Source organism: Podarcis erhardii, assembly GCF_964252035.2.
Source record: "Podarcis erhardii genome assembly, chromosome: 6".
Taxonomy (NCBI): Eukaryota; Metazoa; Chordata; class Lepidosauria; order Squamata; family Lacertidae; genus Podarcis; species Podarcis erhardii.
Genome location: NC_138510.1, coordinates 31,597,776 through 31,612,849, shown reverse-complemented (window position 1 = coordinate 31,612,849; position 15,074 = coordinate 31,597,776). Strand labels below are relative to the sequence as shown.

At 40.7% G+C, this 15,074-nt stretch overlaps 1 protein-coding gene across 4 annotated transcripts in view; it reads left to right on the top strand.

Annotated features, from left to right (window-relative positions):
• The window catches only part of RALGAPB (Ral GTPase activating protein non-catalytic subunit beta), a 56,267-nt gene extending 44,767 nt beyond the window's left edge, over window positions 1–11,500 (top strand). For all 4 annotated transcript variants that reach the window (XM_081864722.1, XM_081864721.1, XM_081864724.1 and 1 more), the window contains 9 exons: window positions 126–335; window positions 1,349–1,507; window positions 1,957–2,122; window positions 2,668–2,790; window positions 3,051–3,187; window positions 3,727–3,835; window positions 4,496–4,574; window positions 5,055–5,203; window positions 6,052–11,500. In XM_081864722.1, the coding sequence (XP_081720848.1) occupies window positions 126–335; window positions 1,349–1,507; window positions 1,957–2,122; window positions 2,668–2,790; window positions 3,051–3,187; window positions 3,727–3,835; window positions 4,496–4,574; window positions 5,055–5,203; window positions 6,052–6,245 (1,326 nt within the window). In that variant the 3' untranslated portion in view covers window positions 6,246–11,500. The remainder of the gene's footprint in view (window positions 1–125; window positions 336–1,348; window positions 1,508–1,956; window positions 2,123–2,667; window positions 2,791–3,050; window positions 3,188–3,726; window positions 3,836–4,495; window positions 4,575–5,054; window positions 5,204–6,051) is intronic.
• Window positions 11,501–15,074: the final 3,574 nt, after the last annotated feature.

Here is a 15,074-nt window from a genome sequence, read left to right as displayed (position 1 = left end):
CTTTTTCAGGCGCTCGTTGTCAGTGCTGTTTGGCTTGGCAAACAGGTACCACCATGTGTTGTAGGCTGCTACTGCGCTCAGCAATTTCTGATGTCTAAAATGAGGGTGTTAAATATATGTTTCAGCTGGAGGAGCGGCATGAGAAGCTGAGAAATGGTATGGATCAGCAAGTTCTTTATGAGAAGTCTATAGATCAGCAGATGGAGGAAGACTGGAGAAAGAAGAATTTCCCTGACCCAGTCACAGAGTGTAAGCCGCCGCCTCCTGCACAGGAGTTCCAAACAGCACGCCTTTTCCTTTCTCACTTTGGATTTCTGTCACTAGAAGCACTGAAGGTGACTGGAGGCTTCCCTTAATTGCTTCAAATGCTGCCATTATTAGAGACTATTACTGTTTAATATTGGGTCCAACCGCTTATAGCCTACATTAGACAGAGCTGTGCAGGAAAGCAGAACAAATTTGGGTACAAATAACAAAGATGTTTGTGGCATCCTGAATATTATAAATTTGTTGGTCTTCAAGGTGCCACAAGACTCTTTGTAAGGTTTTCTTTTTCTTGCAACAGACTTAGCACAGCTACTCCTGAATATTTATCTAAATTACTTTCAGAAAGTGTTAACCATTGTGATGCCATCAGTCTATGCGGGTGTAAGGCTGGCTATTGTATCTACATGGTTTTTTAAAATTGGGTTTATGTGTATGGGCGGAGGGGCTCCTTTTCTTCAGATTTTAAAATTAGGTCCTTGTTTCATTGTTGTATGTAGAAGAAATGTGCCTGTCATTTTTATTAATTAGTACAATTCCTTTTTTGCATCCGCACACCTCTATGTGTTGCTATATAATAAAGCTGTAAGGCTGTTGTCAAGTTGCAGTTAGTGTGGCTGCCAGTAGATGGCCATAGCAATTCCAGCATCATGACAGAACAGGTGGAAAATCAAGCAACGTGGGTGATAAATGGCACAGCGGTTTAAAGGAGAAGGGTAAAAGGAACTTCAGAAAGCAGTTTGGCAAACTCTGAAGTGCCTTTCCCCCTTCTGTTAAGCATCTCTCCCTTGGTGTTTGAAGAGGGCGGGGTGCGCTTCAGAGAGCAATTTGGCAAACCATTCTCTGAACTTCCTTCCCATCCTCCTTTAAAAGGGGGTTGGAGGGGAGGGGAGGTTTGGGTGAGCTGTGAAGCGATAGACAAAGACATGTATACGAGACTACTAATGTGGGCTCTTCCTCTTGGATCTTCTTTAGCAAGCTGATTGCATATTAACAAATTTAAGTGACTGATAACAATTTATAGGTAACCACAAAAGGTGATTATGTAGAGGTATAAAATCTACGTTGCTTTTTGTTTGGTTAGGAACCTGCTAACAGCAGACTACCTCCTCACCTGATTGCACTTGATTCTACTATACCCGGGTTTTTTGATGACATTGGCTACCTGGATTTACTACCATGTCGTCCTTTTGATACAGTTTTCATTTTCTATATGAAGGCAGGTCAGAAAACAAGCCAAGAAGTAAGTGGCATGCTTCTAATTTAAACTCTATCAAAAAGTGTATTCAAAACATAAATATATATTCTCTTGAACTAGAGGAGTAGAAGAGTGTGTCTTTCACATCACTGGATGTGTATCATCGCTAAAACCCCTTAGAACTGGGTAGCACGATGCTGTGATGGCACACGGTGCATATGCAGTTTCTTTGCATTGCCTAGTCCAAGCTTTCCCCAACCTGATACCTTCGAGATGTCTTGGACTACATTCCCGTCACCATTGGTCAGGGACAATGGGAGTTCTAGAATTGTGGAATACATACTGCCCTGGGGTAGATTACCAGTTAACATCTGCTCCAGTGTTGTTTACTCTGCTAACTAGATGGCTTGATACTTCAGGCCAGCACTTCTAAACACCTTAAAAATGTGCATATATAGCCTTCTTAACTGCACTGCTGGCCTATTTTCTTCCAGATTTTGAAGAATGTAGAGTCTTCCAGAAATGTCCAGCCACACTTCCTAGAGTTCTTGCTCTCCCTTGGCTGGTCAGTTGATGTAGGGAAACACCCTGGATGGACGGGGCATGTCTCAACTAGCTGGTCCATTAACAGTTTCTGTGATGAGGAGGGATCTGAGCAAGGTGAGAAGTGTTTGTGGAGGTTTCTGTCTGCTTTAATACTTTGGGTCACCTTAGTGTTCTAGAGAGGGATAAAGGCAGAAGGTGCCTTCTTCCCCCTCTACCCCAAGACCTGGTAGATTGCATGCTCCTCCAGAAGACCACTGCAGATTTGCATTGGATTTGGAGAGGGGGCGACTGCATATTCACCGCTATCATCCCATTGTGATTTGGGAAGAAGGAGGTTTAGCACTGCCCCTTTGTCCTTAGGATGCTTCCTTATGCATAGTTTTAGAAGGGGTGGCCAGAGAGCTGTTCTTATACTGCTTTTCTTACATCACTGCTGAGATTACTATCCCCAGATATTCTGGTGCAGCAGCAAGTGGTATGCAGAGAAGAGCCTGCAAGGATCTCTCCATATTCATCTGTGGAACAGATTCATGAAAGGTTTGGGGTGGGTGTCCTAGAAAGTAGAATAAGTTGTAAAATTGGGGGGGGGGATGATGAAGTGCATAACGAGACTGGAAGTCCTTCCCTTTAACCCCATCTTTTATTTGCTGTGTTCTCAGATGAAATAATTCCTTCAGAAGACATTGGGGCAAGTATCTTCAATGGGCAAAAGAAAGCACTATATTATGCAGATGCTCTTACAGAAATAGCTTTTGTGGTTCCCTCACCTGTGGAGTCCTTAAGTAAGTGTTCTCTGTGTGTATCTGTTGATTCCGTAGCTAATTCCAAAGAGATTTCCTCAGTTGTGTCACAAGCGTATCAAATATTTGCAAAAGAAATGGGTGTGCCTTGAAAATTCTAGAGTTGTATCCAATGCTGCACCAAGGAGTTCTCCTGGCGCAATGAGTGTTTGCTTTCCTCTCTTCACCCTGTGTATTTGTTACATCTGAAGTGCAATTGCCACTCATGTCTTTGTGCCTAACTTCTCCCTTTTGGCTTTCAGCTGATTCCTTGGAAAGCAATGCTTCAGACCAGGAAAGTGACTCCAATATGGATCTTCTGCCTGGAATACTAAAGCAGCCTGCACTGACACTTGAGCTCTTCCCCAATCATACAGACAATCTCAGTTCTTCGCAGAGGGCAAGTTTATGCACATTGACCAATGAAGTGTACTTGATATGCAAGTGATAGTCTTAAAGTCAAATAGCCTCTTCCTATATTAAATAATATGAACTGTTTCATGATACACTAAATAATACTTGCAAAAAAAATGTTAATTCAGAAATAGAATAATTTAGTAGGAGCGAGCTTCCCATTTTATAGTAATTAAGGTCCTGTCTTCCCCTTGGGTTGTGTTGGGTTCTTTTTTTTAGGACTATCACAGTTATCAGACGCTTAAAGTACAGTATTTTGTACCTGAGGAAATTTTCCCCAGCAAGTGCCTCCATTGCCACGGTGCATCAGAAACAAATCAAAAGGAATCTAAAATCATTGGAGATGTTTAGGCCTCAGTCTGACAACAGTACAATATTTATTGTCTTTTTAATGAAGTGTTCACAATAGGTTGTATGCATTATAATTATTTTTCCCAAAACTTTTGAAAAGGACAGTCTGAATTGCACACCTGTAGCTTTGATTATTTGGTGACTGTCTTCTTTTTTCTTTTGTATTTTCAACAGCTCAGTCCAACTTCCAGATGCAAGAGGTTACCGCATGGCCGGGCTGTTCCACCAATGGGACCTGAAACCAAGGTGTATGTGGTCTGGGTTGAACGTTATGATGATATAGGTGGGTGAATCTTAGGCTTTTATTATGGACTTTGCATGAGCAGGCGGGAGCTGACATAAAAGCCTTAGGTTTCTACTCTCCCCCTTCCCTTCTTCGCCTCCTGGCTGGGGGAAGGACTCCACTAGTGTTTACACTTGGTAACCGGACTCAGCATTCTGTGTCAGCCACAGATTGTGGTTTAAAACAGCCCTTGTCAGTTTCTAAGCAAACCATCTTCATAACCCAGGCCCCCATGTCCAGTTCTTGTTTTATTAATTTGCTTGTTTCAGCCATTTGAGGGTAGTATAGAAAGTGTTTTACTTAAGATTATTGCAAGAAGCATTGGTTTTAAAAATATAAACTGGGAAAAAACCCCAACTTGTTTATTTAGAAGAAGCTGGTGCTGCATCTTCTTGCTCCTCTCGGGGGCAAACTGGTTCTGCAGCAATCCCCATGGTGGCATTTGGAGGAGGGCTGGGCTGCTGTGGCAGCTGGATGGTGACAATTCGTCAAGCTCCTCCTTTCTCCACTCTGCTCAGGGCACGATGGTCCTTCAGACCAATTCTAGTTACATGTTTTTAAATACCAGGCACTTAACATGATTTGGTTTCTCATTTTGTACTATCTCTTACAACATGAAAAGGGAATATTTAATCTATCGTGAATATGTTTATCTTGCAGAGAACTTCCCTCTCTCCGACTTGGTTTCAGAGACCAGCACTGGAGTAGAAACTGCAACAAACAGCAGCACTTCATTGAGGTATGGCCTGAATTTATCCGCATTTCCACCTCTGCCATTTGCATAGAAGTTAATTCAGGTTAATGCATTGCTTCCTGCTATTTCTTTCACTCTTGGAAATACTCTGCTCACATGCAAGCTGCGTGTTGAGTGTTCAAGGATTTTAGTCCCAGCAGCCCTTAGAAAGCTGTGTTGGCACTTGAGAAATGTTGCAGAAATTCATGAGTCCAAAGGGTGTGGTTACATGGTCCTTCCCCTTCTTTCAAACACGTATTTTGGGCCCAGAAAACTGTCAGTCTGATGCCTTATATTCCTCCTATCACGCAATATTTTTATGGCATTGCCCAGATTTTGTTCCTTCAAGTAACATTCAAGGTGTACCCAATTTCTACACTTTTGTGTATTTTTCAAGTTTTTATTTAATTTTGAAAAAATGTTGGCTGTCCCAGCTGTTTCCATTTTGAAATGTTTGCTTACATTGGTAACGTTTATGTGTTTAAGGTCCGCCACTCCTGAAAAAGAGGTTCCAGTTATTTTCATCCACCCCCTAAATACTGGATTATTCAGGGTTAAAGTGCAAGGAGCTACTGGGAAATTCAACATGGTCATCCCACTGGTGGATGGAATGATAGTAAGCAGGAGAGCATTAGGTAGGTGCTTTTAATTAACATTGGATGATTAAGCAACGCTGACACAAAACCCTACACATATTAAGTAAAATAGAAACATTGCCACCCAATCCCAACCCCCTTCTTCCCCCCACACCTCCTTCCTCCTTTTCTTCCTAATGTCTCAACAAATGAAACTGATTTGTAAAAATGTTACATGGTAAAAATATGAGAGAGAGAGCCATTACACATACTTTTGTAAATCAAGAAAATATTCAATAAAAATACATTAAAACAAAACAAAAACAAAACAGAGCTTCCCTTGGAGTAAGGGAGGAATAATGATAAAAAACATTGGATGATTAACGTAACTCTTCTCTTTGGGGCTATGAGTGCAATTTAATAATGCTATCCCTTGCCACATCGCCAGACTATTTCTGATGTTGCAAATTGTTCTGCCTGGAAAGAAAAATGCCCCCATTTCTCCTTTTCCAATGAAGGAGATAACCTGGAGTGCTTGGCTGGGATTCTCAGCAACCATAGCCATGTCGAAAGGCATCGGTTTGTGGGTGGCTGAATGAATGACAAATGTTCAGATACTGTGTTCATATACCATCTTTGATCTTGTTGGGTAAGGTGCTTTCCCAAGAAGGCAGGGAACTAGCCTTTTCATACTAAGGCAGAGTAGCACTTACGTTTCAAGACAGTCTCTTCGTCCAGATTTATTCCTAAGTAAAGTTGACAAGTATGAGAAGATTCCAAACCTCACAAGTGTCACTGACTTGAGGATGCAGAGAACACTTTTTCCTTTTAGCCTCAGAAAGTCCTAAAAATAACTTTCCTGGGGGAAGAAGTAAGCGGCATTAACATGTTCTTTTTTTCCATTTAAGGCTTCTTAGTGAGACAGACAGTAATAAATATTTGTCGAAGAAAACGGCTGGAAAGTGACTCGTACAATCCTCCACATGTCCGTCGAAAACAGAAAATAGCTGACATTGTCAATAAATACAGGAACAAACAGCTGGAGCCAGAGTTTTATACCTCTCTTTTCCAGGAGGCTGGGCTCAAAAACTGCAATCCTTAGACCAATATCCTCCCTGAACAATTAGATCAGAGCTTGGTGTCTACGGTAATGGGGGGGGGGACCCTTCCCCACCTTGCAAGTCCTGTATAAAGAAACCACAACCTGAGCATGACTTCTGCTTCTGCTGCAAAGAAGAAATGAGGACACAATATAGGCACTTTCCCTGAAAACCAGCTTCACTCCATCAGCTGCTGCAGAGGGACAAACTTTCACCATCAGTCACTATTTAGTAATATGTAGTGGATGTGTAGTAGAGAGAGGGGGGTTAACTGCACTTCTCATAGCTTTCTATGTTGACCTAAAATGCCAGATTCTGAACGTAAAGAACTAGCACCTGAAGTTTGGTACTTGGCTTCATAGCAGGTTGGGTTAGGTGCATTTTTTTTCCAGACAGAGACCATGAAATTGCAATAAATTATTGTGCTATATCTTGTTTGGTTTGCTTTCCCACCTGCAAGCAGGCCTATTTATTTATTTTTAGCTCCACTCAGAGGCTCCATTTCTGACTCTCCTCCTCTAGATCCAAGATGCATGTACCCATGGGTCCGTTGCTCAAAGTTTCTTTACTTTTGTAGTTTGCAAGCACCCTCTACCTACTGCTGGCCAGTCCAGGATAAAAGCTCTGGGGTATTGGTGAGGGATGGGGAAGCAAAGAAGATTGGCTCTTTGAGCTAAGGATGGTCCATTTAAGTCAGCTTTGAGACAAAGAAAAGCCTGTATAGTGGTTCATCCCGATTGTATTTATGACCAGTACATAATTTCACCTGTATCTTATGAATGCTAAAAATGTGATTTCTCATCTGACCAGTCCACCCTTATAGAAAGAAGTGAAATCCTTGTCCTGGAAAAGGTGCAATGAGAATGTATGTCCATCTCTGCATGTAAGAACTAGTTACAACCACCCTATTGTGAAATCTGATTTCTGAATTGCAAATGTTCTTTACAGAAAGGGATAGATGCTTCTTTTCATGTCCCACAGTTCGTTCATTCATTTTACTGAAAGAGGTGGGTTTCTTTTTTTAAAAAGGAATTATTCAAACCCTGGCACACCATAGCTGTCCAGTATCATTGGAAGTGAAGACCCATGCAAGTTAAGGTCATTAAAAAGTGTACTAGAAATTATCTGATAACTATGTGCCCTTCAGAATTGTTACAAGTGTTTGAAATTAAATGGTTTCATCCTTGCTTTGCACTGATATCAGTCTGGAACCATATATTACATGCATGGCTTCTGCCAAAAAGAACCGGGAATGTTGTCCCCACCCTTAACATCTAGTAATACAAAGTCAAGCAGCTTCAAATTTCCCTGGTGTCCCTCCACTTCATTGGTTAATGTGTGTTGTATTACTGGATGTTACTGGAGAGGAAAGAAATAGCTACCCTGTCCAGATTTAAAGAATAAATTATTAGATCACTTGGTTTTCTTGTGCTTGATACTTGGATGCAAGACAGGGTATCATTTTCTTAATAAAACCTTTTTGGAAGCTGATAAAACCTTTTAAAAATCTACCTGCACATTTTATAAATGGAGGCCATGTTTTCCAAAAGGGAATCCAGAAAATAATGCTTTGTGCAAGAATTTTCTTGATAGCTATTAAAAAGTCAAATTGCATTTTCAGAAATAAGAGATACAAACCTAGTCCACATTTATTTGGAAACAAGTCCTATTGATTTGAATATATTTGATTCATAGTAGGCATATAGTATGATATTTAAGCAAGCAAGAATTAAGTTCCTAAGTTCCCAACACAGTTTACGTTTGAGGTTTTTCAATGGTTCTCTTCTCTTTTTTTACCATCAGCCATAATAGAATGCATGCAGATTAGCACACTTTGCTTTACTATTGCCTAATTGCAGGAAGTTGCTGGAACGCGTTCAAGGATAAAATGTGAAGAATACCTATTTAGAAGCAAACACTCCCAAGATCAAGATGATTCACTTCATAGCAGCCCCTTAGTATTTAAGATTCATCATTGGGGAGCCAGTATAATATCCTTACAAGTCTTAACCTAGTACTGAAACAAGGCTGAGAAATTCTAGAGCAAAATTAACTCTTGATTTTTCAGAAGCATATATAATATTAATAATAATAATGCAAGCGGCTTACAATTGACAATACAATTTTTGTTTTACTTTAATTTGTTCATTTTTTGCTTATGGAACACATGGCCAGTAGTCTTCTGAAGCAAGTGAACTACTCTCCCAGTGATAGTGAAACACAAGTTGGTGGGCCTTTTCAATGTCTAAAATTAATATGGTCTGTTCAGTTTCTGTGCCCTTTTGCTTTTAAATACAACATTGGAATGTCCTTTGAACAACAGTTGACTTCCACTTGTCTATTTATTTATTTTTTAAATACCCAGTGTTCCCAGTATGCATAGCATGGAACTTTGAAAACTTTTAACTGATGTGTTAGCCATAAGAAACATAGACATGAAAGCTTTCATTTTGTTAAAACCTTTACCTTTCTCAATGTTGCTATGCAATCTGATACTTCAGGGAAGGAAGCAAACTGTCCATTAATAGAACGTGCAAAAGTAAGTTATATTTTGACTCTTTGAGATCCTGAAGAAAAGCTCTTTTGAAACTGGCCTACAGCAGCAGTATTCCCCTATATCTTTTGATGTAGTTGAATTATGACAAAGAAAGCAGAGTGGCAAGGTCTGGAGCAATTGGCGAAGGGCTTAGCAAAAAGAAACTTGGTCGCTTTTGATGGATTTCCAGTGAGGCTATGTGTGTTAAGGCTAATCTTTGAGGCAGTACTTGCTTCATAACGGTTATAGCAAAAATATTTTATTACACAGCACTCCTCTGAGAGGTGTACTTTTTGTTCATAAAAGCTGCCAGGGTGGTCATTTAAAAACCCTAAAGAGCTTCCTGGTTTCTTAGGGAAGATTAAACAATGGAGCCTGCGGCTTACTTTGAATTAGCATGCTAGCGTCTTGTCAGCTTGTGGTGTGGGTCCACATATGAAAAATAAGGGCGCATCATAAAATCACTCTCAAAGTCTGGCATGTTTAGCTGTCCTGCTTAATTGATGCACAGATTGGAACAGCAAATAGCACTGCTAGTGGGGATGCAGGTTGTTCTGATACTTGCATAGCAGTTACTTAGTACTGAACATTTGCCAGTATTAACCTAGTGCACGAACACTAAACTTAATTGAACCCTCTTAGATACTGTTCTGATCTAGATGATGATCTGTCACATTTAGTCCATGGATTAAATGGCACAACCAATGCATGCGTACCACAAGAGCCGTGCAATAAAAGGTTGAGCAGTTGGGCAACTGCATATAAAAATCAATGGTTTGAACCATGTATGTACTTTGGGTGAAGCCATTAGTTTGTTTTAACTAATGACCTGCCAAAACCATCCTTTTGAGTTACACAGACAGGACAGAAATGTATTAAATCTACAACAGCTTTTGAACTGGGTTAGACGCATGGCCCAGTTTGGTGTTCAAGAGTTTAAATAATTTGCTTTTAATTACAGCCTCTCATGTTCAAAAACCTTCTGTTTAGTAAAAGAAATTTCAGTTTGTTAAACTCTGCTGTGAAAATAAGGGCCGTATGCTTGTAAAGGTCCCCCCTCCCCCAGGAACTCATTTCTATTAAGCCAGTGTATTCTTGCCCCCAGGAATTTACTTCTCCAAACTTTATAATTTGCTTGATGCAGCCTTAACTTAGCCTGTATTTTATTTTATTTTTTAAAAAACCCTGCTCTGGAGCAGACACGCTGCCCTGAATCCACATTTGTGTTATACTTACTTTTTCTTCCGTTGTGTACTTAACAGCACACAAGTGGACTTGGAAGTTGTGGCCTAAATCTGCATGCAGGAATTCTTTTGATTCTGTTAATAAAAATACTATGGAGGGAAATAACAGCAGTGATTTCTCCAAACAGCACTGAGCAATTAATGGAAATGTATAAGGGCTCACTTTCGCTGTGTTCTCCCAAATGTGTGTGATGTGATCCTTTAGTACAGATGCTGGTTGTCTGTTTTTGTATGTGTGTAAATGAGAAGGCTTCCAAGTGCACTGATAGCTTCCTGTCCCCTGTGCAGAACTATTGACTGACCAATTAACTGCAATACAATGTTCTGTCTAGAGCTCTCTAAACATGACTGCCTTTGAAAAATTGGTTCTTTTTAGGTCAGGTTGAGGCATCAGGCTTGTAAAACTCAATATAACATTTAAATTTCCAACTTTTGTTTTGGATACCATTGCACAGGATAATCAAAAGAATCGAAGTTTGTAGACCAGGCTTGGTTCTTAACATTTAAGTTGCTTGTTTCCTATTACCGTTTCCTTTGGGTATCTTAACTACCATGTATTATTTGTTTTCACTCTGGTCTCTTGAAGAGATAAAATATTAGGGCTGCAGTATTTACCACATAAACACATACAAGGGTTGTACTCAAGTCCTCTTAATAAAGCACCATACACTTGGAAGTTAGTCATCTTCACAACAATTTCAAATCAAAAATGTCAGTTTTAGTACCTTTTTGATAGAGTTTCCATTTAAGAAATATAAAGCACCTTTAAGCTGGTCCTTCAAATATATTTTAAATGTAAAGAAAAAATCAAATGGGGAGGGAGCTGAGTGGAATCATGTCTGAAAGAGTAGCTATTTTGTATGGAGAGCAGCTGTAAAGCAGCTATAGAAAACGCAGCTTGCTTCTGGTCCTCAGTACCAGCCCTATTTTCTTCAGTGGGTCATAAACTGTTAGGAGTGCCTTGAGGATTGGACTGCCCATTATCTGTAGCCGCTTCCCAGGAGGGAAGTATACAATTGTCATGCAGTGTTCATAATATTTAGCCCAGGTGGATTCTAGAACTATAATTCAACATGAATAGTGAACAGAAGTATAACACGGTGATAGTTACACAATTAATAGAGTGCATCTTTGAAAGACAACTGGGTTTTTGCAGGAGTACTTGGAAGGAGATGGCTAGATACCATGTGCTTAATCATGTACAATTGTGTATAAAGTTCTGTATGTTGCCAAGACATGATCTTTTTGTTCTTATTGTATTTTCTGTAAATATTCCTACCATTAAGTTGTAAAGGCAGACTGTAAATACAGAGATGTGAAGCTATGTTCCTCTGTCTCTAGTACTTGATCTCTTGTTTAGGGAAGGCACAAAGGCTTGTTTGTATTTATGCCAACTCTTTGTCTAGAAGAAACACATCAGATCTTGAATGTAACACAATTAGTCAAATAAATTTTAAAGATTATTCTTATGTATGAAGCTGATGGTCTTCAGTGTGTGAGCTCCTTCTCCTGTTATCCTTCATATACAAATGAGAATGGGGAATTGCTTAGTGTCTACGGTGCTTCCAGGTTGGCACCAATGGCAGTAGCATAGAAATTATAGAAGACAAAGATATTTCATTGGGTAATTTAAACTTCCTATCCCTTTTTTTTAATATGATACAAGAACATAGGGAAGACTTCAATGCCACTCTTCTGATCATCCTGTCGGCACAAGCAATTATGCTTGCCACATGGGACAGCCCCCACACTCTTTCCCCCCTCCCCAATTGTTCTCGAGCTTTTCCTGACCTTCCAGAATGGATTTGGGCGAGGTGGGGGAGGCAGAGAAGGTGGAGAAGCCCTCTTGCACTCTCAGGAGCCCTTGTGCTGGCTTCTGGTAGCACATTGAGTTAGCTGAATCTAGGGCCAACAGAGCCCTGCTAGCTCAGACCAAAGGCTCATCTACTCTCGTGTCCTGTTCTCAGATCGGTCAACCAGATAACAATTTCTGTCCTGTCTGTGCTCATAATAATATCCTATTATATGGTAGAGTTACATTTTGTTGTTGTTTAGTCGTTTAGTCGTGTCCGACTCTTCGTGACCCCATGGACCAGAGCACGCCAGGCACTCCTGTCTTCCACTGCCTCCCGCAGTTTGGTCAGACTCATGTTTGTAGCTTCGAGAACAGTGTCCAACCAAGAGTTACATTAGTAATCTCTTTTTTAAAAAAACCTAAAAAGGAAGGTGTGTGCTGTCCCCTTAATAGGGCTGAGGCAGAAAGCTAGGGATTATCTAAGAAGTGATTTCATAGCAAAGACAAGATTCACAACAGGGACTTCCTCATTCATATTACATGTTACAACATAGGAAACTGCATTATGCAGAGACAAACCATTTGGTCCATCTAGCTCAGGCATCCCTAACCTTCAGCCCTCCAGATGTTTTGGACTACAATTCCCATCATCCCTGACCACTGGTCCTGTTAGCTAGGGATCATGGGAGTTGTAGGCCAATACCTCTGAAGGGCCGCAGGTTGGGGATGCCTGTTCTAGCTCATAACTGTCTACAGTAGCAGCTCTCCAGAGTTTTAGAGAGGAGTCTTTGCTGGCCCTGCCTGGAGATACCCAGGACTAGACCTGAGTCCTGAGTGCAAGACATATGTGCTGCCCACTGAGCTAAGGGAGTGACTCTCCATCCTGTGAAACCATCTGGACCAGCATCAATTTACACCATGAACATGTGGGTTTGTACGACTGATGTGCTATCCCTTGCAAAACGCTGCTGCTGGAGTTGCCCTAAGTCACCATAAATCTGTGAATAATTAATCTGATCACCAGCTCATGGATAATGCAGGTCTTTAAAATCTCTCAAAATAGAAATTGGGAGATGATAAAAGTTTGTGGCAGTCCCACTTTGTTAAATTTATCACTAATAATGCAGGGATGGTTTACAAGCAAGCTTCAGTGTACAGACACCTTTTTATTTTTACGGTTTTCTAGCTAATTGCTCGCAGAAGTGCAAATCAATGTAGCTCACAGTCTATCACATAACAGAGCTGAATACAGCTTCTCATTTCTAAAAGCACAGCTGCAATGTTCTCAGAAATCTCTAAATAAAGCAACTTCACCTTCCATCTAAGTAGCTCAGCCTTGGACATACAGTTTGCTTGCATGACATGGAGAAGAAGAAGAAGAAGAGTTTGGGTTTGATATCCCACTTTATCACTACCCAACGGAGTCTCAAAGCGGCTAACATTCTCCTTTCCCTTCCTCCCCCACAACAAACACTCTGTGAGGTGAGTGAGGCTGAGAGACTTCAGAGAAGTGTGACTGGCCCAAGGTCACCCAGCAGCTGCATGTGGAGGAGCGGAGATGCGAACCCGGTTCCCCAGATTACAAATCTACTGCTCTTAACCACTACACCACACTGGCTCTCGCATGGAGGGCTCTTGCAAGTATTCATGGAACAAAGAAGCCACATCTATATATATTTTTCTTGTAAAAGTATACACATTCAATTTCAGTGGGGCATTTCCCTCTCCTTAAATGCACCTCAAGGCTCCTATTTTCCAAGATCTGGATTTTACTTTGTATTCATACTGCACTACCAAAATGCTCACCAAATGTGGTTGGCTTTCCCAAAAAAGAACCACACACATAAGCAACAAGAACTAATGGAACAGCCCCAACATGGGAGGTCATGCACAAGTCAGGAGGAACATGTACTGAACATGTTACAGAGCCTGTTTGATTGTACAAAGCAACATCAAATTGTTAAAACGTCTTGGCTGCTGTTGGCAGGTAGTATTGTACATTTGGTTTAGAGACATACGAGATGAAGTCCCGCCATATGGCACTAAATGCTTGTGGTTTTTCCTTGCCTTGCATCAAATGTATTCACCTTTAGATCACTCTTAAGGTCAACTTCACCCATTCCATACACTGGAAAAACTACAGGTAAGAGAGGGTTTAGACTCAGCCTCTTGATGTCAATGTCCATGTCTCATCGCCGCCGCCGCCCCTGCTTCCACAGCCGCTGTTCCAGATTGTTGCTGCTTCAATGGATCTTCCCCTTTCCTTTCCTAGCCCCCCTATCTTTTATGTTGCTGCACATATGCGCACAGCTTAAATCATGGCAATTAAATGCCCATTAAATGCAGCAGCCGCAGCAACAGCACAACACAGAGAAGGAGTGCTATAACGGTGTGAATTCAAGAGCTTTGTCAAAAAGAGTGTGGCTGTGCTGCTTGAATCCATAGATCTCACATGCCTGGCCATCTGTACATTTGTGTTCCAAGTGTTTTTCCTCATGCAAGCCAGGTGCCTTAAATATGGCTATTAAATATTGACTGCAAGATTCAAAAGACTATGGGTGGTTCTTTCAGCCTTGCTTTCATATAGCACACTCTTTTCCTGCAATGCACACTACACCGAAGTGGTTCTTGTGCAAGGGGAAAGTCTGTAACAAGGCAGATATCTGTATACTGCAGGCATTACCCTTATCACACCTATATTGCTACACCAGAAATAAAAAATGTCCCATATGGTTACACTGGCTGCTATCCTTTTTTCACCAAAACCTTTCACAGATTTGCTTGTCTTGCTTGACTAGGAAAAAGGATGCTACAACTCACACAAATGCTTCACTGCATATCTGTGCTAGTTTCTGGGTTGGTTTGCCAGGAAATTTAAAACTGCTGTTTTATAAAAAAAACTCCGTCAATGAACCTAGCCTGACTTGCCTCTAACACTGCAAATGTTCTATGCAGCTCTGCAGTCCCCTGGCTGTCAATGGTTATCAACGGCTGCTTTGCTAATGTTTTATTTTGAAATAGGTACAACCCGCTCTTGTGAAGAGGCAGGTGCAATTAAATTCTATTAGGTGTTAGAAACAAGAAGAAGATATACCAATTTAAACAACAAGATAATTGGGATATGCTTATTGTGTGGATATTTTTTTAAAGTTACTTTGCACAAAGACATTAAGAACGTATCTCTGTAGTTTACACCACTGTTTTCTCTTTGCAGATGACTACCGAAGCATTAAGTGGCATTAATCGTAGCGCCCAA